The 26,944-nt window shown below is 42.6% G+C and overlaps 1 protein-coding gene across 1 annotated transcript in view; it reads right to left on the bottom strand.

Moving 5' to 3' along the window:
* LOC121866175 (BAI1-associated protein 3-like) overlaps positions 1 to 26,944 on the bottom strand; it is a 276,581-nt gene that overhangs the window by 12,963 nt on the left and 236,674 nt on the right. Inside the window, 8 exon segments of the mRNA XM_042365779.1 lie at positions 1,358 to 1,501; positions 3,299 to 3,463; positions 3,810 to 3,926; positions 4,228 to 4,402; positions 4,842 to 4,978; positions 10,183 to 10,221; positions 19,278 to 19,332; positions 20,444 to 20,575. Coding sequence (XP_042221713.1) covers positions 1,358 to 1,501; positions 3,299 to 3,463; positions 3,810 to 3,926; positions 4,228 to 4,402; positions 4,842 to 4,978; positions 10,183 to 10,221; positions 19,278 to 19,332; positions 20,444 to 20,575 — 964 coding nt within the window.

A 26,944-nucleotide genomic window follows, 5' to 3' on the forward strand; every position in this document is an offset into this window, starting at 1 on the left:
GGGCAATGTTGCCACATAACATGTGCAGTGTTGCCACGTAATTACATATATAAATGCTACTCGGCACAGTAGCATAGATACATAACCTACAGTCATAACATGCATGAGACGACCCGCTACTCATCCACCGCCTGTGTTCACTCTTGATATGTTCAACTGTGTGTCACTCTCTCTATCCTTCTCGTTCTGTCTTATTTTGATTATCATTCTTTTGTTTTTTATCTTGGTTTCCCCCACTCTCTTTTTTCTCTCTTTTTCCTTTTTCTCTGTTTCTGTATTGTCTTCTTTTTATTCCCACCCTTTTCTCTCTCTTTTCTTCTTCTCTTTATCTTTTTTTACGATTTCCCTTTCCTCATAACTCTCTATATCATTCTACAAGTTCTCTCACACACACACACACACACACACACACACACACACACACACACACACACACACACACACACGGACGGGTCAAGACGGGTCAGACGTACCTGGCGCTGCTCAGCAGCAGCCACGTCAACTGTTATGTTGGCCCATACCAACTCCTCCCCTGAACCCTCCTCCCACCGGAATATCAACAAGTTCTCGCCAGAAGTTACTATTTCATTTGGGAAAGGAATGGAACCAGTGTTGAATAGTGTGAACAGTGCTTAAGTCAGTGAAAACAACTGGCAGTTGAGTCTTACTCAAGTTAACCTTCACACAGTGAGGTCCCAGGTACCCAGTGATACCCTGAGACTCCACGATAGAGAGGCCTGGGACCACACCTCACCCACTTGAGTGAGTGAAGTCGACCACGTGGGTCCCCATGATGCTACGACACCACGTAGTGAATGAGTTGCTACAGCATCATGTGAAGTTCCTCATAACACCATCTGTGAGGGAATTACTACACCACGTGATGCCCCTCATAACACCATCTGTAAGGGAATTACTACGCTATGTGATGCCCCTCATAACACCATCTGTGAGGGAATTACTACACCACATCAGGCCCCTCATACACCATCTGTGAGGGAATTACTACACCACGTCAAGCCCCTCTTAATACCACCTGTGAGGGAACTAGTACTCCACGTGATGCCCTTCATAACGCCATCTGTGAGGGAGTTACTACACTACGTGTCTGCTGTTCAACACCTCAGCTCACTTGATCTACGTGTGTAAACATTAATCTGTATATTCACTGTATGTTCCTTCACCTTTCTCTAATGAAGGCTTTTGTTAAACCACCAATGTATGTAATAAGTCATTTATGTCCAATGTATATTTTCAGCATTTGGGCTGCAAACTTTTTCAATAAACCGTTTATTATTATTATTATTATTATTATTATTATTACACACACACACACACACACACACAGTTTCCATACCTTCTCAGCCACAGGGGACATAGAGCCAGCGATCTTGGAGTTGAGGTTGTCCAGGGCGGCGAACAGGAGGCCGTTGATGTGGTCGGTGTAGGTGGTGCCGTTACGTGGGTCTTGGGCGTCCAGGATCTGTGTTAACTGCTCGATCTGCCGGAAGTAAACACACGTATGATGAAGGAATTTTACCTTACTTAACCATTCCTAATTTAATCTAACCTAACTTAGTGTAACTTTAACCTTAGCTAAACTAACATAACTTTAACTTAAACTAACGTAACTTTAACCTGACCCAATGCAAATTTATCCTATATCAACCTAAACTAACGTAACCTTAACCTAAACTAATTTAACCAAAAGTAACCTAAATTAACCAAACCATACCTGAGTTATCTTAACCTAACCTAACATAGGCCAATTTAATCAACATAACCATAACCTAATCTAACTTAACCAAACCTAACTTAACCTAACCCAACCTAACCTTAACTAAACTTAACCTAACCTATTCTAACGTAAACCTAACCTAACCTTAATCTAAACCTAAATTAACCTAACTACACAAAACTGAATCTAACCTTAACCTAACCAAGCAAAACCTAACCCTAACTACCATAAACTAACCTTAACCTAACTACACCTCGATAAAGTTACTCCACCAACACCTACTAAATATACATACACAACAAGGACCGTTGTTATACCACACATTACGTACACAAGTTCAACGACACTAGAAACCTACTCACAAACACACCCAAAACATTGAATTGCAAGAGAACACACTATTAAGTACACCTGGGAACAGCACTCGTGGGTCAAGTGTAGGGCTGTGAGTGTACTACACCCACCGCTACACCCACACAACAACCCTCCTCAATAACAATGGCTCACCCCACGTGAAGAATAATGCACACAGAGGGGAGAGGTGAGATGACTTATTTGTGCAGTTGCTGCCTGTCTTTGTAAAGTAATAATAATAAATAATAATAATAATAATAATAATAATAATAATAATAATAATAATAATGATAATAATAATAATAATAATAATAATAATAATAATAATAATAATAATAATAATAATAATAATAATAATAATAATAATAATAATAATAATAAAGAAAACGTAAAACACGACCTCCTTTTAAGGCAAACTCAACAAAAATGAGAGTGGTCTTAATTGTTGTCAGGAAACAGAAAGATGAAGTTACCAGCGTCAACAACTCAATCTGGGACACTGCCTGCACTATACCCTACTTACTTGTAGAGTCTACATCTTGCATGAGAGAGAGAGAGACTGTGGATATAAGGTGTATGTACTCCATTTTGTTGTTTTCTACATACAACCGCTTTAACGTTTAGGGTCTCTTAGCACCTCTCACTAAGTCCTTATATCTACACTTGACCAAAACACACACACACAAAAAAAATGTTAGTGATATTGACCTTTCACCTGACCACCTCCAGTTTGTTAGGAACAAAATAAATACGTGTACAGGAGCGTTCGAGAGCCACGAGCAGTAGGAAAGAATATGGGAAGGAGGGAAGCAATATTTGTGGCGCCTCGCGTAATGTGGAAGACAGCTACCTTAATGATAATTGGAGGAAATATATCCCATAGTCATGTCGACCCGTTAGAGGCAATGCGAATAGAGAACATTAAATTATGAGTCAGTTTTAGGTATGCAAGAGGCAGTATGGTTGATAGTGAAATCGATCGCCTTCATTTTTCCAATTGTAAAGTTATGCACCCACTCACAGGGATCCTTAGGATAGGAGGTTAACGCCGTAGGATACCAGACTTGTGAAGTCCTTCGTAGGTGGGGATATGATTGGAACCAACACGGCATCTATGTGAGTTTGTGGTTCCTACAATAGCAGGGTGAAGGAACCTGTGTATGGCGTGTAGTGTCCCGTATAGAGGGGTGAAGGAGGCTAACTAACCTGTAGTTCCTCCTGCAGAAGGGTTAGGGAGTATCTGACATGTTCCATGTTGTTGACGGTGATACAGAGTTGCTGTGCTCGCTCCTGTTCGGCCGTGTCGGTGGCCAGGGTGTGGAGTCGCTGCTGCAGAAGGTGAACGTAGTAGTCCGCTGATCCCGACATGGTCTGTTATAATTAGCAAGTTTTAGTTCCAAGTTCAGGAAGTGAATCTACGAGTACCTAGTCTAATATACACATAAAATGAAAGAAATTTGTGGGAGGAAAATCAATGAACTCGATAACCGTAATAAAAACTATATTATGTATACATGCAAACTTGAAGAAAAAAATCTTCAGCATAAAAAATATACAAACATGTTAACCAATAAAAACCCTGGTACTCAGTATACATTACTTCGTTAATAGACAAAGATAATAGTAGGCTTCACAAAAATCTCACTAACGTGAGCAAGAGAACCCAAAATAGTCAAAATAAACAAGAACACTCGGTATGTTTCCACACGAAACTTACCTCAATCATCTTGACGACGAGAGAATACGAGGAGCATGGATCAGGCCACGCCAGATGTCTCCAGAAGGTCTTGACGTGGTAAAAACATGACGTTGTGTCCACCGCTGACGTGGTGTACTGCAAGGTGAGGTGATACGGTCAACACTGTTTTGTGGCGTTAGTAGTAACTCTTAACTGTTAATATGTGGTTCAGCGATTGAGATCAGAATCAGTGGACATACAAAACAGATTTAGGCTAAAGTATATACTGTAGGTATAAGTAGTGAGTGTCTCCTGCACTAGTACTGTACATTACTATATTTTAGGTTATATAAATCTTCTTCGGTTATAATAGGTGAAAATTATATTAGCTTTCAACTTTGGTTTAACGTAAGGACAGGTGGGACTCCAAGAGCCTACGTGAGCCTACAGGACCCACCTGGACGGGCTCGCCGGTGTTGGCGACGCGGTCGGTGAGGATGGCGGTGCGGATGCGACAGAGGACACGGTAGGCCGTGACGTCGACCCAGCGGCTGACGGAGGGCAGAAAGTGCCGCCACACCGTCCCCAGCACCAGGGATCGACGCTCACCTGACGACACCTGCTCCTGGAACCTGAAGGTGAAGGACCCGGGTGACTGGTAGGTAGGTGGTGCTACGACACGTGATGAGGAGAATGTATGATGATAATGATGATGATGATGATAGTTAACTGAATGTATCTGATGGTGATTAATAAAGATGATGCAAATTAAATTAAATACAGGATAACGATGAGGATGATGACGATGATACGGTAATTATGAAGACTATCCATCGACACACATCATATCGTCCGAAGTGAAAGGTATAAGGTGAATATAAGGCATCAGTAACCACTTATAAGACAGGTAAAACAAAGCACATGACTCAAGTATCAGGCAAAGCTACAAAATATCTACAGACTAGGTATAAGGAAGTACTATAGAATCTAAATAACCAAGTATAAGGCAAATATAAGGAACCACTGACCCAGACATAAGGCATTAGTAGTATAAAGACATTGATGACTCACTTGGAGAACTCGGCGAGGGCAAGGTAGAGGAGGAAGGATGTGGAACAATGTGGGTAGTAATGTGGAGTTTCCTTGTTCAGTTCTAGGTCTCGTAACAAGGAACACATCTGCCACACCAGCTCGATGTCCTCGTCCACCTGAACCGAGGATAAAGGGTTTAATTAGTATTACAGTTGTCAGTAATTAGCACGAGACAGCTTAGGAATTAGTGTTTAGACAGCTTAGTAATTAGCGTGGTTAATCTTTGGGTGAAATAAGCTGGGGTTAATATTCTGGTGATCTATAATTAGGGCAAATTAACTTAGTAATAAGTTCAAAAAAGCTTAGAAATTAGAGCTTAATATCTTACTAATTAGAACTAGATATTTTACTCATCAGTGCTAAAAGCTTTGTAATTAATGCTACACATCTTAGTAATAGAGAGAGAGAGAGTAAACATGACGTGTGTCACCCAGAACACCTCTATGCCAGAAATCCTTAATTAATGTTGATATAATCCGAGTTCTTAATAAAATACCCTGTAATAACTTTAAATAATAACTCACTAATGATAAATTCTAGGGACATGATCATAGAGAGAAGACATGAATCTATCTTTTAACTGCATTGTCTATGTATTGTGTACCAAGGTGAAATAAACTGGGGTCTAATCTTCAGGTGATCCATCTTTTCCAAATCTCTTAACTGATGAAGGTAAAGTCTCAGTGCAATATTAACACCACATTAACCTCTACAATGCATCGTATGTTAATCTCTCTCATAAATAAACAAATAAACATCGATAGCAATATCATGCATAAGAATGTTTCACACTCCTGATTTATTCACCGTAAAATGTAATCACCTCTTGACCACATCTCATCTCACTCATGGAAAATAAATAACACAGCCAGAAATACCCAACAACTCTTTATTTCACTTTCTCAATCTGACTTGACTTTGTTGACGAGGAGGAGGAGGAGGAGGAGGAGGAGGGGAGGACGAGGAGGAGGAGGAGGAGGAGGAGGAGGGGAGGAGGAGGAGAAGGAGGCGATTTATGCAGGAGTGTTGAAGAAGACGTGTGAGAGGAAGTGTTTATTGACTACTGGGTGATAAGTGTGCTGAGGAGAGAACAGGTGGAGGGGGTAGTGTTAGAGGAGGATAGTGTTGGAGGAAGGTAGTGTTGGAGGTGGGGTAGTGTTGGAGGGGGGTAGTGTTGGGGGGTAGTGTTGGAGGGGGATAGTGTTGAGGAGGGTAGTGTTGGGGGGGTAGTGTTGGGGGGGGTAGTGTTAGAGGGGTAGTGTTGGAGGGGGTAGTGTTGGAGGGGTAGTGTGGAGGAGGTAGTGTTGGAGGGGGGTAGTGTTGGAGGAGGGTAGTGTTGGAGGAGGTAGTGTTGAGGAGGTAGTGTTGGAGGAGGTAGTGTTGGAGGAGGGTAGTGCTGGAGGAGGGTAGTGTTGGAGGAGGGTAGTGTTGGAGGGGGGGTAGTGTTGAGGAGGGTAGTGTCGGAGGAGGGTAGAGTTGGAGGAGGTAGTGTGGGAGGAGGAAGTGGAGGAGGTAGTGTTGGAGGAGGGTAGTGTTGGAGAGGTAGTGTTGGAGTGAGGGTAGTGTTGGAGGGGGGAGTGTTAAGGGGTAGTGTTGAAGGAGGGTAGTGTTGGGGGAGGGTAGTGTTGAGGAGGGTAGTGTTGGAGAGGTAGTGTGGAGGAGGGTAGTGTTGAAGGGGGTAGTGTTGAAGGTAATCGTTGGAGGAGGTAGTGTTGAGGAGGGTAGTGTTGGAGGAGGGTGGTGTTGGAGGAGGGAAGTTGAGGGGGGTAGCTGGAGGGGGAAGTGAGGGGGGTAGTGTTGAGGGGGTAGTGTTGGAGGAGGGTGTGCTGGAGGGGGGTAGTGGGGGGGTAGTGTTGAGGGGATAGTGTTGGAGGAGGGTAGTGTTGAGGGGGTAGTGTTGGGGGGAGTGTTGGGGGGTAGTGTTGGAGGGGTAGTGTTGGAGGAGGGTAGTGTTAGGGGGGGTAGTGTTGGAGGAGGGTAGTGTCGGAGGAGGGTAGTGTTGGAGGAGGGTAGTGTTGGAGGGGGGGTAGTGTTGGAGGAGGGTAGTGTCGGAGGAGGGTAGTGTTGAGGAGGGTAGTGTTGAGGGGTAGTGTTGGGGATGGTAGTGTTGGGGAGGGTAGTGTTGAGGAGGGTAGTGGAGGAGGGTAGTTGGAGGGGTTAGTGTTGAGGGGATAGTGTTGGGAGGGTAGTGTTGGGGAGGGTGAGGAAGGAGGGTAGTGTTTGAGGGGGGTAGTGTTGAGGGGGGTAGTGTTGGAGGGGTAGTATTGGAGGGGGTAGTGTTGGGAGGTAGTGTTGGAGGAAGGAGTGTTTGAGGAGGGTAGTTTGACGAGGTAGTGTTGAGGAGGGTAGTGTTTGGAGGGGGGTAGTGTTGGGGAGGGTGGTGTTGGGGAGGGTAGTGTTGGGGAGGGTAGTGTTGAGGAGGGTAGTGTTGAGAGGGTAGTGTTGGAGGAGGGTAGTGTTGAAGGGGGTAGTGTTGGAGGAGTGGTAGTGTTGAGGAGGGTAGTGTGAAGGGGGTAGTGTTGGAGGAGGGTAGTGTGGAGGAGGGTAGTGTTGGAGGAGGGTAATGTTGAAGGGGGTAGTGTTGGAGGAGGGTAGTGTTGGAGGTGGGTAGTGTTGGAGGAGGGTAGTGTTGAGGAGGGTAGTGTTGGAGAGGGGTAGTGTTAGAGGAAAGTAGTGTTGGAGGAGGGCACAGATGTCGGAGGGAGTGCAGTGTCGGAGCTGGTAGTGTTGGGGGTGATAGTAGTAAAGAGGGTCGTGTTGGAGAGGGCATAATGTTGGAGACGGTAGTGTTGGAGATAATGGTGGAGGAGTGTTGGAGATAATGGTGGCGGAGTGTTGGAGATAATGGTGGCGGAGTGTTGGAGATAATGGTGGAGGAGTGTTGGAGATAATGGAGGCGTAGTATTGGAAATAATAGAGGGGGAGTGTTGGAGATAATGGTGGCGGAGTGTTGGAGATAATGGTGGCGGAGTGTTGGAGATAATGGTGGCGGAGTGATGAGATAATGAGGGTGGATGTTGGAGATAATGAGGGTGGATGTTGAGATAATGAGGGTGGATGTTGATATAATGAGGGGAGTTGTTGGAGATAATAGAGGGGAGTGTTGAGAATGAGGGTGGATGTTGAGATAATGAGGGTGGATGTTGGAGATAATGAGGGTGAATGTTGGAGATAACGAGGGTGGATGTTGGAGATAATAGAGGGTGGATGTTGAGATAATGAGGGTGGATGTTGGAGATAATGAGGGTGGATGTTGGAGATAATGAGGGTGGATGTTGAGATAGTGAGGGTGGATGTTGGAGATAATAGAGGGAGTGTTGGAGATAATGAGGGTGGATGTTGGAGATAATGAGGGTGGATGGAGATAATGAGGGTGGATGTTGATAAATGAGGGTGAATGTTGAGATAATAGAGGGTGGATGTTGAGATAACGAGATGATGTTGGAGATAATGAGGGTGGATGTTGGAGTTAATGAGGTGGATGTTGGATATAATGAGGTGAATGTTGGAGATAATAGAGGAGTGTTGGAGATAATGAGGGTGGATGTTGGAGATAATGAGGGTGGATGTTGGAGATATGAGGTGGATGGAGATAGTGAGGGTGGATGTTGAGATAATAGAGGGGAGTGTTGAGTTAATGAGGTGGATGTTGATATAATGAGGGTGAATGTTGGAGATATAGAGAGGAGTGTTAGAGATAATGAGGGTGATGTTGGAGAATGAGGTGGATGTTGAGGATAATGAGGGTATGTTGAGATAGTGAGGGTGGATGTTGAAGAAAATAGCCAGGGTGTAGAATAAAAATACACTCCGCTATGTCAGCTTCTATTACAACGTCCACAAAAGGTGCTGATAAGAGCCCCATAAAACAGTGGGAACACAAACACCAGTTAATCCCTGCTGGGTGGACTCAGCAGTAAACCTGAAGAAAGATAATATTTATAGAAAGGATTTAGGAGTTACCCTATGATCGTTAACCTGATGTAAAGTGTAATGATAAAGGAATACAAAGGGGTTTTATGTGTTGTTATGGTGATGCGATGTCGTTTCTCAACATCAAAAGTGTTTAGAACATAAGAACATAAGAAAATAAGGAGTCTGCACAGGCCGGTTGGCCTGTGAATGGCAGTTCCTGTCGGGAGTTACAACCACCCTCTATATACTTTAATAACTTTTAAAGATATAGGATTTTAGTAGCACAGTTTTTACACTATACCATATTCCCATAATCTTTTAAAATTGTGTTTGAAGTTGACGTCATTATTACGTGGTAAATATTATGGTAGGAGGGAGTATCTGTCAGCAGGAGCGACAGGTGGGGAAATTATGTGCATTGTGAATCTGAGGATGATGGCTGAGAACCATGGCAGCGGGAGTCGCCTTTCTAAGTAAACAAAGGACAGGGATGACGTCATACAGCTGCCACAACTAATTAATGACGGTTGCTCTGCTCTTGGCATTAACGTATATATATGAATTATGGAACGATGTTTTCTCTTGTCTTATTCATCTGCACCTGTAAACAAATGTGGGGTGGAGGTTTGACCTTTCAGGGTGTATGCTTAACATGCCTGACCCCATATTCTTCATCTCTCACTGAAAACGGGTTGAGTGACGTCACACACTCGCCTTGTTTACCCACATAAATAAGGAAAGAGGTTAACGTCACGATACCAAAGCGTTATCGCCCTGGTTAAAGTTAGGATTAAGCTTAGTTAGGTTAGTGTAAGAGAATTAAATTAGGTCAATTTAGTTTAAAGTTAGGTCAAGTTAGGCTAATTGGGTTAGGTTATGCATACTCCTAGTCGTTAAATTTGATATCATAACGTCATCCTCTACCAAAAGTAAACAAGCAAGTCTTTCTAAACAAGTAGGACATAATTATAATAACCATGAGTGAGTCTTGCGGCGCAGCTCAGATTCTCAGAGGTTCCAACAATAAGTTTTCCTTATAGCTGTTGATATAAATACGTAACTAAGCGACTCGACCGACGGCACAATTTCGACTTCCAAAAACTATAATCAAAACTCTACCGCACACTTGGATCACCTGAAGACCAGATACCCCAGTTTATTTATTTCTTGACAATTAATAACTCGGGGAGGGTTGGGTTAGCGTTCTGTTATGTTATGCTACATAAACTTTGGTTATGTAAAGTTAGGTTAGGTTAGCTTATGTTATCTTAAGTCAGTTTAGGTTATGTTAGGGTGTTTAATCATCAGGTGAAATAAGCTGGGTGTATAATCTCCAGGTGATCCGTAATAACTATAATAACTTCACCTTTATGACCGGAGGAGCAGCAGGTGAGAGGTCACTTACCTGTATGACGGTGAGCACCTTGAGTGTGTCGTCTGATAACTGGGAGAAAAAACATATAAGAACATAAGAATGGAGGAAACTGCAGCGGGCCTATTATTTATACGGGTAGTCCCATTTACACCCAACCCCTATTGCTCATATGTCCATCCAACCTATGTTTGAAGCTATCCAGCGTATTCGAGTTAATGATGATATTTGGTAACTTGTTCCAGTCATCCACTACTCTATTTCCAAACCAATGTTTACCTAATTCGAGCCTAAATCTAAATTTGTCTAATTTAAAACCACTGTTACGAGTTCCTTCCTGGTTGGATAGTTTGAGTACCGTTGTAATGTCACCTTTGTTTAGCCCTGACTTCCATTTCTACAGATCGATCATATCGCCCCTCACTCTACGTCTCTTGAAGGAGTGCAAATTAAGATGCTTTAACCTGTCTCTGTACAAGGTTCTTAATGCCCGGGATTAGTCTTGTCATTCTCCTCTGAATTCTTTCTAGGGATTCTATATCCATTTTGTAATACAGTCACCAGAATTGAACTGAGTAATCCAAATGAGGTCTCACATGCGCAAGATATAGTTTTAGGGTGACCTCGCTAGTCTTGTATACTCCTTTGTATGAACCCAAGTGCATTATTAGCCTTGTTTCGAGCAAATACATATTGTTTACTTGGTTAAGATTCCTTCTTATCATTACTCATAAATCTTTCTCACAGTCGGATTTCTCTATAACATCGTTGTTCATCTGGTATCTGGGTTTTTTGTTTACATCTAGAATAAGTACTTTACATTTGTCCACATAGAATTTCATCTGTCATTTTTCAGACCAATCGAAAAATTTGTTTAGGTCTTTCTGTAGTTTTGCGGAGTCCTCGTCAGATTTAATTACTCGCCCTATTTTAGTGCCATCAGCAAATTCACTTATGTTGCTGTCTACTCCGATATCTATGTCTATATAATAAATATAATAACTAATAATGGTCCAAGTACTGAGCCTTGGGGTACTCCACTAGTGACGTTACTCCAATCGGATTTAGTGCCGTTAATGCTCACTCGCTGTTTCCTGTCCTGTAACCACGCCCTAATCCACTTTAGAATATATCCTCCAATGCCATGAGCCTCCACTTTTCTTATTAGTCTCTCGTGGGGGACTTTGTCGAAGGCTTTACTTGAGTCAAGATATACCACATCATAGTCGTGCCCGTCGTCCAATGATTCGAAAACAGCTGAGAAGATTGTTAATAGATTAGTTAGACATGAAAGCCAACTTGTGAAGCCATGTTGGGAATCATTGATCAACTGGTAATTCTCGGGGTGATTTCTAATACTAGTTTGAAATTATTGCTTCCAGCAATTTGCCTACAATTGATGTTAAACTGATTGGACGGCAGTTAGAAGATAGTGATCTATCTCCCTTCTTGAAACTCGGTATTACATTCGCCATCCTCCAGGATTCTGGTACTTCACCCGTTTTTAAGAACAAGTTAAACAAATTTGCTAAGGGCATACTAAGCTCAGGCAACATCTTACTCTCACTCCTCTGGTTATGTCAACATCGGGTCAAATCACGTTAAGGGGTCATATCATGTCAGGGGTCAATTTACGTCAAAGGGTCACGTCACGTCAAAGGGGTCATGTTATGTCAAGAGATTACACCATGCCAAGGAGTCAGGTCACATCAATGAATCATGTCATATCAAGTGGTCACATCATGTCAAGGGGTCATGTCACGTTTAGGGGTCACCATGACAAGGGGTCATCATGTCAAGGGGTCCTGTCATGTGGAGGGGTCATGTCAGCGGCTGGGGAAATTATATGTGTGAAATTTTGTACAATATTTGCAGGTCATCACAGATAACATGACACAACTGTATAATTATTGATATTTGGTTCCAAAGTCACACAACATATAAACGTTTCCTGAGCACACGCAGGCATTGATAACGTGTACACACACAGGCATTGATAACGTGTATACACACAGGCATTGTTAACGTGTACACACACAGGCATTGTTAACGTGTTCACACACAGGCATTGTTAACGTGTACACACACAGGATTGTTAACGTGTACACACACACAGGAATTGTTAACGTGTACACACACAGGCTTATTAATGTGTACACACACACAGGCATTGTTAACATGTACACACACAGATATTGTTAACGTGCACCCACACAGGCATTGTTAACGTGTACACACACAGACATTGTTAACGTGTACACACACAAACGGGAGGGAGAAGTGATAAATGGCAGTGAGGAAATAAGCAAAGCATTGAACAACTACTTCTTATCAGTTTTCACAGAAGAAATTCGCTAGGAAATTCCAGAGGTGGAACTGATATTTAGAGGAAAGGGAGAAGAGAAATTAAAGAATATCACTATCAGAAAAGAGGATGTTCTTAAGAGGATAAATAAACTAAAGAAGACAAAATCCCCAGGGCGGGAAATTTTCCTCGAGTCTTGAAAGAGTGTAGGGAACAGATTAGCGGACCCCTTGTAAATTTGTTTACAAAATCATTAGACACAGGAGTTGTACTTGTGGAAACAGGCAAATGTAGTACCCATATTCAAAAAGGAGACAGAGCATCAGCGTCATATTACCGGCCGATCAGTTTGACGTCAGCAGTGGGGAAATTTCTTGAATCAATTATAGCAGATAGCATCCGATCGCATCTAGAGAAAAAGCAAATTAATCTCGACTCTCAAAATGGGTTTACAAAGAAAATCTAGTCTAACAAATCTGCTGACGTTTTTTAGGAAAGTCTTCGGTAGTAGATAATGACGAAAATTACGATGTTATTTACTTAAACTTTAGCAAAACATTTGACAGAGTACCGCATCAGGGCTTCTGAGAAAAATTAAGCTCATGGTATCGAGGAAGTTTTAAATTGGATAAAATCATGGCTCACCGATAGAACGCAGAGGGTCAGCATAGATGGTGTTAAATCTGGTGGGGCCGTGTAACCAGTGGGGTTCCCCAGGGGTCAGTACTAGCACTCTTGTTCATAATCTACATAAACGATCTAGATACTGGGATCAGCAGTGACATAAGCAAGTTTGCGGATGACACCAAAATAGTGCGGCATATTAATTCAGGGCAGGATGCAAATGCATTACAGGAGGATCTAAATAAATTGCAGGGGTGGTCTGAAAATGGCAAATGAAATTTAACACCAGCAAGTGCAGCGTACTTAATATTGGAAGAACAAATACTGACAATGTATAGAAGCTTAACAACATCAACCTAGAAGTTGACTTGTGAAGAAAACTAAGGGTACTTAGCCCGGACCTACGGCCTAGAAAACAGTGCGTTAATGTTCGAAATAAGGCAAACAGAGTTTTTATATCTAAGTGTAAGTAACGAGAGTGCAGAGGTCTTATTGCAACTATATCTTGCGCTAGTCAGGCCGCACCTCGATTATGCGGTTCAGTTCTGGTGCCCATATTATAGAATGGATATCAATTCACTAGAGTCGGTGCAGCGAAGAATGACGAAAATGATTCCGGGACTTAGAAACCTTCCATACCAGGATAGGTTAAAGAAACTTAACTTGCATTCCTAGAAAGACGAAGAGTGCGGGGAGATATGATAGAAGTATTTAAGTGGGTGAAAGGAATCAATAAAGGGATATAGATAAAGTTCTTATAATAACCGAGCAGGATAGGACTCAGACAACGGATTTAAGTTGGATAAGTTTAGGTTTAGGAGGGAGATAGGAAGGAACTGGTTCACAAATAGGGTGGTAGACGAGTGGAAGAAGCTTAGCAACTTTGTAGTAAGTGCTGGAACGCTGGAAAGTTTCAAAAGGAGGCTAGATAGATTCATGGATGATAGAGAGTGGTAGTAACTCTCGACAGGAGCTGCCATGCACAGGCCAACCGGCCTATTGCAGACTCGTTTTTTCTTATGTTCTTATGTTAACGCCTACACACACAGGCATTGTTAACGTACACACACACACGCATTGTTAACGTACACACACACGCATTGTTTGCGTGCACACACAGACACTGTTAACGCCTACACACACAGACATTGTTAACGCACGCATTGTTTGCGTGCACACCAGACACTGTTAACGCCTACACACACAGGCATTGTTAACGTACACACACACGCATTGTTAACGTACACACACGCATTGTTTGCGTGCACAAAGACACTGTTAACGCCTACACACACAGACATTGTTAACGCACACACACACGCATTGTTTGCGTGCACTCCACCACAGACATTGTTAACGTGTACATACACATACATTGTTAACGTGCACACACACACACAGGCAATGTTAAAGTGTACACACACATACATTGTTATCGTGCACACACACAGACATTGTTAACGTACACACACACGCATTGTTAACGTGTACACACACAAACATTGTTAACGTACTCACACACAGACATTGTTAACGTACACGCACGCATTGTTAACGTGTACACACACAGACATTGTTAACGTGCACACACACAGACATTGTTAACGTACACACACACACACATTGCTAACGTGCACACACACAGACATTGTTAATGTACACACACACACACACACAGACATTGTTAACGTACACACACACAGATATTGCTAACGTACACACACACGCATTGTTAACGCACACACACAGGCATTGTTAACGTGTACACACACAGGCATTGTTAACGTACACACACAGACATTGTTAACGTGTACATCCACAGGCTTGTTAACGTGTGCACACACAGGCATTGTCAACGTGTACACACAGGCATTGTTAACGTACACACACAGACATTGTTAACGTGTACACACACAGGCATTGTACGTGCACACACACAGGCATTGTTAGCGTGTACACACACAGGCATTGTTAACGTGTGAACACAGGCATTGTTAACGTACACATACAGACATTGTTAACGTGTACATCCACAGGCATTGTTAACGTACACACACGCAGGCATTGTGAACATGTACACACACGGACATTGTTAACGTACACACACGCAGACATTGTTAACGTACACACACACACGCATTGTTAACGTGCACACACACAGATATTGTTAACGTACACACACACACACAGAACATTAACATTACACACACGCATTGTTAAGGTGTACACACACACAGACATTAACGTACACACACACACAGGCATTGTTAACGCACACACACGCATTGTTTGCGTGCACGCACACACAGACATTGTTCACGTGTACATACACATACATTGTTAGCGTGCACACACACAGGCATTGTTAAAGTGTACACACACTGACATTGTTAACGTGCACACACACACAGACATTGTTAACGTACACACACACACGCATTGTTAACGTGTACACACACAGGCATTGCTAACGTGCACACACAGACATTGTTAACGTACACACACACACAGAGACATTGTTAACGCACACAATTGTTAACGTGTACACACACAGACATAGTTAACGTACACACACACAGAAGATATTGTTAACGTACACACACACGCATTGTTAACGTGCACACACACAGGATTGTTAACGCACACACACAGGCATTGTTAACGTGTACACACACAGGCATTGTTAACGTACACACAGGATTGTTAACGTGCACACACACAGGCATTGTTAACGTACACACAGGCATTGTTAACGTACAAACACACAGACATTGTTAACGTGCACATCCACAGGCATTGTTAACGTGTACACACACCCATTGTCAACGTGTACACACACAGGCATTGTTAACGTACACACACACACAAGGCATTGTTAACGTGTACACACACAGACATTGTTAATGTACACACATACACACAGACATTGTTAACGTACACACACACAGATATTGTTAACGTACACACGCACACAGACATTGTTAACGTGTACATCCACAGGCATTGTTAACGTGTACACACACAGGCATTGTTAACGTGTACACACACACAGGCATTGTCAACGTGCACACACACAGGCATTGTCAACGTGTACACACACAGGCATTGTTAACGTACGCACACACAGGCATTGTTAACGTGTACAGCCACAGGCATTGTTAACGTGTACACACACAGACATTGTTAATGCACATCCACAGGCATTGTTAACGTGTACACACACAGGCATTGTTAACGTACACACACACAGACATTGTTAACGTGTACATCCACAGGCATTGTTAACGTGTACATACACAGGCATTGTTAGCGTGTACACACACAGCATTGTTAACGTGTACACACAGGCATTGTTAACGTACACATACAGACATTGTTAACGTCTACATCCACAGGCATTGTTAACATGTACACACAGACATTGTTAACGTACACACGCAGACATTGTTAACGTACACACACACACACGCATTGTTAACGTGCACACACACAGATATTGTTAACGTATACACACACACACGCATTGTTAACGTACACACACAGAAATTGTTAATGTATACACACAGATATTGTTAACGCACACACACGCATTGTTAACGTGCACACACACAGGCATTGTTAAAGCACACACACACGCATTGTTTGCGTGCACGCACACACAGACATTGTTAACGTGCACACACACAGACATTGTTAACGTATACACACACAGACATTGTTAACGCACACACACAGACATTGTTAACGTATACACACACAGACATTGTTAACGTACACACACGCATTGTTAACGTGTACACACAGGCATTGTTAACGTGCACACACACAGGCATTGTTAATGTACACACACAGGCATTGTTAACGTACACACACACAGACATTGTTAACGTGTACATCCACAGGCATTGTTAACGTGTACACACACAGCCATTGTCAACGTGTAACACACACAGGCATTGTTAACGTACAAACACACAGACATTGTTAACGTGTACTGCCACGGCATTGTTAACGTGTACACACACAGGCATTACAATGTACACACACAGGCATTGTTAACGTACACACAGACATTGTTAACGTACACACACACAGACATTGTTAACGTGTACATCCACAGGCATTGTTAACGTGTACACAAACAGGCATTGTTAACGTGTACACACACAGGCATTGTTAACGTGCACACACAGGCATTTTAACGTGTACACACACAGACATTGTTAACGTGCACATCCACAGGCATTGTTAAAGGTACACACGCAGGCATTGTTAACGTGTACACACACAGACATTGTTAACGTACACACACGCAAACATTGTTAACGTACACACACACACACACGCATTGATAACGTGCACACACACAGACATTGTTAAGCACACACACACACACACAGACATTGTTAACGTACACACACACACACACATTGCTAACGTGCACACACACAGACATTGTTATATACACACACACACACACACAGACATTGTTAACGTACACACACACAGATATTGTTAACGTACACACACAGACATTGTTAACGTGTACATCGACAGGCATTGTTATCGTCCACACACACAAACATTGTTAACGTTTACATCCACAGGCATTGTTAACGTGTACACACAGGCATTGTCAACGTGTACACAAACAGGCATTGTTAACGTACACAGACATTGTTAACGCACATCCACAGGCATTGTTAACACGTACACACACAGGCATTGTTAACGTACACACAGGCATTGTTAAATGCACACACAGACATTGTTAACGTACATTGACAGGCATTTTAACGTACACACACGCAGGCATTGTTAACGAGTACACACACAGGCATTGTTAACGTACACACACGCAGACATTGTTCACGTACAACACACACACGCATTGTTAACGTGCACACACTCAGGCATTGTTAACGTGTACACGCACAGGCATTAAGCACGTACACACAGGCATTGTTAACGTGTACACACACAGGCATTGTTAACGTGTACACACAGGCATTGTTAACGTGTACACACACAGACATTGTTAACGTGTACATCCACAGGCATTGTTAACGTGTACACACACAGGCATTGTTAACGTACACACACTCAGACATTGTTAACGCGTACATCCACAGGTATTGTTAACGTGTACACACACAGGCATTGTTAACGTGTATACACACAGGCATTGTTAACGTACATGCACAGACATTGTTAACGTGTACATCCACAGGTATTGTTAAGGTACACACACTCAGGCATTGTTAACGTGTACACACACAGGCATTGTGTACACACACATTGTACACACACAGGCATTGTTAACGTGTACACACACAGGCATTGTTAACGTACATACACAGACATTGTTAACGTGTACACCCACAGGCATTGTTAACGTGTACATTCACAGGCATTGTTAACGTACACACGCACACACATACATTGTTAACGTGTACACACACATAGACATTGTTAACGTACACACACACACACACAGACACACTGTTAACGGGTACACACAGACACACACACACAGACACTCACACACACATAAACAGCCTGGTGCCACCTTTGAACGCCTTAAATGAGCCGTGCAGTGAACGCCTCGTTGAACTTACATTAGCGAACACCTTCATACCACCACTTCACATTAAGTTTATTTACTAACATTACGAGGATGAGAACAGATATAAAAATAAATATAGTTAATACATTTTCATTTACTTCTCATTAGTGAACGTCTTAATGTAAGAGTATCTCACAGTAACGAGGAAATAGCTGTCTTTACCCCACATTAGCGAACACCTCATTCTCATCACTTTAGGTTAGCAAACACCTAAACTCCCAACACTTGAAATTAGCGAAATCTTACAACAAATCTTAGCGCCTTATTACATGTGCTTGACTGTAAATGCGAGGTAATGCTGTGGCTATCATAGGAGAGTTTATAATAATGAACAGAATTAGAGAATATATTTTTTAAAAGACTTCAAACACCATTTTGATTCAAAGTAAATGAGAAGGAAAATAGGGGTCACCTAAATGTTCTCCGTCCTAATTAATTTTCTTCTCATAGGAACACCTTTGTGACTCTTGGTATAAATTATTCAATAGCAGCGGTGTACGTTTGTCATCACATATGCAATTACGGTGAAATCCAAGCTCGCGGGATGTAAACAAATGACGTCACAACACTTACCAATTTTTCGAAGATTTTGTAGGTGAGTGACACGTAGTGGACTTTGAGCGCCGTTCTGGAAAAAAACAAAATATGAAGCTGAGTGTTGTGAGAGCGTGGTGAGGATGATACAACGTTTATAGAAGTAGTTTACTGAGCAACAATGACGCTACAAAACATTAACGTAAAAGTGTGTGTGTAAAATAACATAACTACATTTATCAAATATTGTAAAGTATTCTTGTAGAAGTTTTATTCTAACCAGAATGGCCTACACAGTCACATATAAACCTAAGTTCTATATATCAAGGATCAGTCATAATTTCTCGAATGTTCTATGTCAAGTATTGTGACGTCATATCCTAAGGTTTGACTAAATGGCTCTGGGGCCGCCATGTTGAAATCACCCACAAGAGACATTCACTCATGGACTGTCGTGTAACTCACAAATGTCATGGTCAACCTTACCACAGACCAGAGCGTTACATCTGTCTTTTGAGTATATTTCTACACAAGCCCTGGATGTTCGGTGGTTACTGTTGTTTAATATTTGTGACTACAGAGTGTATTTATCTTAACTGGTGTTTGTATGAATTCCTCCACACTCTGAGGTCACACTGCAACATCTCTCAATATCTTAACTACCACTGGTGCTCATTAGCAATTGAGTACGACTGGGGTTCCTGGGATCATTGTTTGTGAAATGTAATTAGTGAACTGTTCTCCTGGAAGAGACCGTTCTCCTATGTATGGCCCGTTGTCTCAACCGACATGTCCAGAGATTCCTACCCAAACGGCCTTTTCCACACACACACACACACACACACACACACCTCCACTCACTACCACACACCACAACAACCATATCCCCACGGCAACAGGTAAACAGGTCACGTTCCCCCTCCCCCCCCCCACGCCAGGCCCAAGCTTAAGTCTGGTGATCCCTTGTTATCATTCAGGGCCAGGACCAGGGACTACAATACACCCTCACATACTCTACCTAAATGAGGTCTGTCAATTCCACCCAGTGAGAGGCCCTTACCAATTTTAAGGGGGATGATGGGGGGAATTATGACTCGGGGAAACAACGTGAGTCAGAGAGAGAGAGAGAGAGAGAGAGAGAGAGAGAGAGAGAGAGAGAGAGATGCACAAACCACGTATTTACGCATCATTAGAGGAGTACGTACGTAGAGAAGGCGTGTTCGTAGTAGTCGAGGCCAGCCTGGAGGTCGAGGGTGAGGTGGAGGGCGAGGCGGGCCAAAGACTCGAGTGCTGTGTCGCCGCCCGTAGACAAACTAGACTCTCTATGTCTGTCGTACCTGGTGGAAGAGACGGGGTGTTGGGGTGTACTGACTGATGCCGTAAAGGATGGGTGTTGGTCGAGGGTGTAGGGGATGGGTGTTGAGGGGAGGGGGAGGTGTGTGGGAGAATGTTGAGAGTGTGGGAGAGCTGAGAGGAGGTGGGAGAGGTTGAGAGGAGAGTGTTGAGAGGAGGGGAGAGGTTGAGTTGGAGAGGAGGGGAGAGTGTTGAGAGAGAGGAGAGAGTGTTGGAGAGGAGTGGGGAGGTGTTGAGAGGAGTGTGGGAGAATGTTGAGAGGAGTGTGGGGAGAATGTTGAGAGGAGGTGGGAGAATGTTGAGAGGAGGTGGGAGGAGGAGGAGGGGAGAGAGCGAGAGGAGGTGGAGAGAGTTGAGAGGAGGGGGGGAGTGTTGAGAGGAGGGGAGAATGTTGAGAGGAGGTGGGAGAGGTTGAGAGGGAGTGTGGGAGAGTGTTGAGGAGGTGGGAGAGTGAGAGAGGAGGTGGGGAGAATGTTGAGAGGAGGGGAGAATGTTGAGAGGAGTGGGGAGAATGTTGAGAGGAGTGTGGGAGAATGTTGGAGAGGAGGGGGAGAATGTTGAGAGGAGTGGGGAGGGAGAGTGTGAGAGAGGAGTGTGGGAGAGTGTTGGAGGAGGGGAGAATGTTGAGAGGAGAGTGGGAGAGGTTGAGAGGAGTGGGGAGAGTGTTGAGAGGAGGTGGGGTGTAGGAGAGTGTTGAGGGGAGTGGGTGTGTGGGAGAGTGTTGAGAGGAGGTGTGTGGGAGAGTGTTGAGGGAGGGAGATTGTTGAAGGGAGGTTGAGGGGAGGTGGGGTGTGTGGGAGAGTGAAGGGAGTTGAGGGGAGTGTGGGGTGTGGGAGAATGTTGAGAGGGTGTGTGGGAGAGTGTTGAGAGTGTTGAGAGGAGGTGGGTGTGTGGGAGAGTGTTGAGAGGAGGTGGGTGTGGGGAGAGTGAGGGGAGGGGTGTGGGAGAGTGTTGAGAGGAGGGGTGTAGGAGAGTGTTGAGGGGTGTGTGGGAGAGGTTGAGGGGAGGTGGGTGTGTGGGAGAATGTTGAGGGAGGGGGTGTGGGAGAGTGTTGAGAGGAGGTGGGTGGGGTGGAGAGGTTGAGGGGAGTGTGGGAGAGTGTTGAGAGGAGTGAGGTGTGGGTGTGGGAGAGTATTGTGGGTGTGTGGGAGAATGTTGAGAGGAGGTGGGGTGTATGGGAGAGTGTTGAGAGGAGGAGTGTGGGAGAGTGTTGAGGGGAGGGGTGTGGGAGAGTGTTGAGGGAGTGTGGGTGTGGAGAGTGTTGAAGGGAGAGGGGAGGTGGGCGTGGGGAGAGTGTTGAGGGGAGTGGGGGTGTGTAGGAGGTGGGGTGGGAGAGTGTTGAGAGGAGTGTGGGTGTGTGGAAAATGTGTGTGGAGGGAGCGTGTGCTTGTAGGTGTTGGGTGTGTATGGAGGTTTATGGGAGTGTAGGCGTAAGTCTGTGTGTGTGTGTGTGTGTGTGTGTGTGTAACTGTGTGTGTGTGTGTGTGTGTGTGTGTGTGTGTGTGTGTGTGTGTGTGTGTGTGTGTATCTTCATGGATGTATGTGTATGTATACAGTTAATGTGTATGGGGGATGTATACGTCACACCATTATACTTACCCACCAGCCTCACAAAATGCATCTATCAATTCTCTCGATATTATGTCTCTCATACACACAAACTAGTGACACCAGTACCTGTGAAAATATCAACATTAGGTAAGAATATTCACACCCAACAGTACCCCATGTCCCTCACTCACCACCTGGGAAAAAAAACAAAATAAAGTAAGCAAGGTACATAGTATATATTATATTTCCAGGATGAACAGGTACTGAGTATTGACTGGATTAAACTGTACTAGGAATACAAAAAAAAATCCTCACGTGAGCATAATTTATTTAGGTTCAATAATTAACTGGAACTTGATTTAGAACCTTTGTGAACAGGATTTAGTTGACTTAGTTAGAACATCGTAATTAATACAGATTGGTTATTACTTTAATATAGATGATGTATTAAGGTATTATAATCTTCACTCTTCTTATCAAAGGACTGAGGTAAGAGGTGTAGCATTATCTTATCTCTCAGGTGTAGTATGTAGGACCTCATGCCTTTGATAACCTACATCTTTGTTGTTGTATACCTGCCTCACCTCATTTCACCTCACCTCTCCTAATTTACCTAATCACACTTACCTCTAAACTTTACCAAAACACACACCTTCGTCCATAAATACTTCATCTTGCTTCATTTGCCTCACTTTATACTCACCTCACTTCTCCTCCCATTACCACACTCACACCAAACTTACAACTGCTTCTTCTTGCTTCATTTCCTTCACTTCGCTTACCTAACTTCCGCTTCCGTGAGAGTTAGTTTGGCCTCTCCTCACAACTTCCAGGTAAGGGGGGGGGGGAGGTGGGAGGTGGGGGTAAACGTTCAACGTATGAATTTCTGAGATCCTATCTTTGTGCTGTAAATTAAGTGTACCAGTTAAATGATTTCTCACCCCTCCAGTTACGAGGAAAAATTTAATGTACGAACTTTTGAAGGATCCATCTTTGTGTGGTAATATATTTGTGTCTGGTCGAGGCAATTTCATATCCCTAATTACGAGAAAAAATCATCGTATAGGTATATCGGAATCCGCCTTTGTGTCTTAGATTAAATAAGGGAATCAGATGCGTTTTTAGAAGAATTTAACATAAAAACATTTGAGAATCCGTCTTTCAGTCCTAGATTAGGTGAAACAATTCTATATGTTCACGGATCTTTAATTAAGCGGGAAGAAATCAACATACAAGCATTTCAGAATTCGTCTGTGTGTCCTATATCAACTAAGGCAATTATTTACGCTCTTAGATTCTTTATCAGAATCCGGAGTTTGTTTACGTGTTCATAACCTCGTGGAATTACAAGTACACTCCGCCACAGCGCTCGTAAACGCGTGGAAACACAAAGTGGTTACTGACCTGACCTAACTCGGGTAAACTCACAGTAAATTGCTAATTGTCGGAAATGGGCTATGATGGGGGGAAGAGGGAGCAGAAGAAAGGAAATTCTGTAGTAATGTGGCACCGGAATTATGATGGGTGAGAATGATTACGAAATTCCCAGCCAATGAAGATTCAGGATTATAATGGATGGAAATGAGGGGAAATACCGTCATGATGAGGTCAAGGATTTACAGTGAGTGGAAGCGAGGGGAAATTCCCTAGCAACGAGATCTCGGATAGAAATAACCAAAATCACGCTAAAATTCTCTCGGAGTCGCAATAACTGGATAGGAGGGGGAATGTTTCTAGCAACAGGAACTCGGGATAAAAGTGAGTTGGGAAAATGGGAAAAGAGAGGAAATTTCCAAGTAATGGGGTAGGAGTTGTAATGTGGGGGGGAAATGAGGGCAAGAATGAGGACAAGTTCAGGTTGGATCTCAGTCGAAGTTTTAGTCTGAAAGAGAGAGAGAGAGAGAGAGAGAGAGAGAGAGAGAGAGAGAGAGAGAGAGAGAGAGAGAGAGAGAGAGAGAGAGAGAGAGAGAGAGAGAGAGAGCTCAAGTCTCGGATAATTTCACAGTAAAAAGAAAAAAACAAAAAGAATGATTCTCTTAAAATGGTAAAATAATGTTAACAGATCCGATCAGAGTTTTCTTTCCTTAATTGGACAAGTAAGAAGAGTAAGAACGTATTTAATTAACCCACTTAAGTTCCGACACAAGATGCTCTCCCAAAGGATTCATCAGTAAACTTAGCCTCGTACCCTAAGTAATGAAAACGTATCTAACAGACACTCTTAATCTACGGTACAGACATGGCGAGCAAATGACGAATACTCTTAATCTGCGGTACAGACATGGCGAGTAAATGGCGAATAAACTGCACTTAGACTGTAGTAAATGTGTTTTCTTCGTCTATGTATAAAGATATAGAACTGAAAAACACATATACATACACATAAGAACCTAACCTAACAAGAGTAACCGAGAAGTATTTCTTGGATGATATAAATCTCACTTGGAAAATATCCCTCGAACGTGAAAAAGTATCTACCAGTCAGGTCAGGTTAGACAGGTTTTATGCTGAATAAATCGAGATGAAGGTGAACATAGTTTTGTAACACTTAATGTATGTATTCCTGTAACACAAAAGACGTGTATATCTGTAATATTTCAAACATGTAGTATTCCTGTAATGAGTTAAGATAATACAGCAATACATAAAGGAAATAATATCTCTATATATACTGTATGTTATACTTTATGTACCAGGTAATGTATAAACACTTACAGATGTATGTTGTGTATTCCGTGTATAAGTTTCTTGCATAACTCTGTAACAAATAATACGTGAGCACATAGAAATACACATTACTGAGATACAGAAGAATAAATGAGATACATAGACAGCCCAAAGCCGCTGCAGCAGCATCCATGTTTACTTTATGATGATGGAAGGCACATACAACAACATTTGTTGAATTCAAAGATACACAGTGAAGCCAAACCATGGCGGAGGAGGAGGAGGACGAGGGGGTGAAGAAGTAGAAGAAGAATAAGGAGAAGGAGTAGGAAAAGGAGGAGGGGAAGAGGAGGAGGGGATGGAGCAGGGACAAGGGAAAAAGAGCTGGTATGTAGGAAGGGAACAGTGGTGAGAGAGAAAGAGAGAAGAGTACTCAGCATTACCTGGAAAGATTCGGAGGACAGGATGTAAACAAAAAAGCCTAGAGTATGGTCAGGCAGAGTACGGTCATGCTCCGACGCTAGCCCAGTAAGCATGCTTGTAAACACAAACAAAATGACACTATATCAAGCAGATGACAAAAGCAGGCATGCAAAATACAGATGAAAGACAGTGAACAGAGAGGTAGAAAATAGTAAAAGAGAAACGGCTGGGAATAAGAGGAAGCAGAAATCAGTGAAATGTGATAACAGGGAGGGTGGAAAGAAGTGATGATGATGGAGAAAGGAATTATCAGAAGGTAGTGGAAGGAATTAGTCAATTATAATAGTAGATAAAGAGAGTTGAGTAGTGATAATTGTGATAATGGGGGAGAGAGAGAGAGAGAGAGTGAGAGAGAGATGCACACAACTAATTAAAACAGCAGGCAGGTCATCAACAACAACAACAACAACGATAAAAATCAGCTGATAAAAATGAACCAATCAGGCGATTTGTTTACACTCATAGAAGATTTAAAAGCATTCATTTTTCAACAGAATTTATGTTTTTGGCGCCGTAAAACTGAATAATCTAAAGTTGCATTCTCTGTCAGGATAAATGTAAGCTTTAGAGGCCCAAAACAGTTTAAAAAAAATCTATATTTCCTGTCCCCCCAAAGAAGACAATGCTATGGGCATTTATTGTACAAAATATAGTTCTTCTAAATTCATTGTCTTCGGAAAAAATGGAGTTTTAATCCATGAAAAATAAACATTGGCTTTGTATATATTTTTGTGGTGCTGACGAGATAATGTATTCCAACAGGGCGAGAAGGAGGAGGAAGAGGAGGAGGACTTTCAGAGTCACGGCAGGATATATTTGTGCTTGTGGAAAGGAATAACAGCATTGTGTGTGGAGAGAGAGAGAGAGAGAGAGAGAGAGAGAGAGAGAGAGAGAGAGAGAGAGAGAGAGAGAGAGAGAGACTGCACGTATTTCACCCTCGCCCAGTTTATGTAGGGAGGTGGAACTGTGTTGTGTGTATTTTACTGTATTGGTTTGCATGTTTGGGATATCTTTAGAATTCGTTCAGGATATGCGCACACACACACACACACACACACACACACACACACACACACACACACACATAAACATACAAATAAAACAGTGTATTTCTCAATATTTCTTCCTTGTGCTAATTCATCCTTCTAATCCTCTTTGCTCTCTTCATTCTCCCATTACACACCTTTATTCTATGCCTCTCTCTTATTCCTGCGCTCATAATTTTATTTTAAACTCATTTATTAAGATACTTTAAGTTTAATATATTATTTAAATGATCTATCATTTTATCCATTAGTGCCATTTATTCCTTAATTCTTATATATCTTCTCCATTATTCTAATCTTTATTTATCTTCCTTTGTTATATTCTTTCGTTTGTAAAATATTATCACTCAGTAAAATTAACTTTCCATATTACTGTACTTTTGTCTCATTATTTACATGTTCTAACTTCTCTTACACGTATAAACATCTACTTTATATTCCTGAATAACGTCATCATTTGTTTATCCACAATGACGTCTTTACATTCATTTGTTTTCCCTTTGCGATCTTCATATCATTTCCTTTAATGACATCATCATCATTTATCATCCCTTAATGTTGTCATCGCATTTATTTGTCCTCAGTGACGTCATCGCCTTTATAATT

This window comes from Homarus americanus, unplaced genomic scaffold, assembly GCF_018991925.1.
Source record: "Homarus americanus isolate GMGI-L3 unplaced genomic scaffold, GMGI_Hamer_2.0 scaffold41267, whole genome shotgun sequence".
Classification (NCBI taxonomy): domain Eukaryota; kingdom Metazoa; phylum Arthropoda; class Malacostraca; order Decapoda; family Nephropidae; genus Homarus; species Homarus americanus.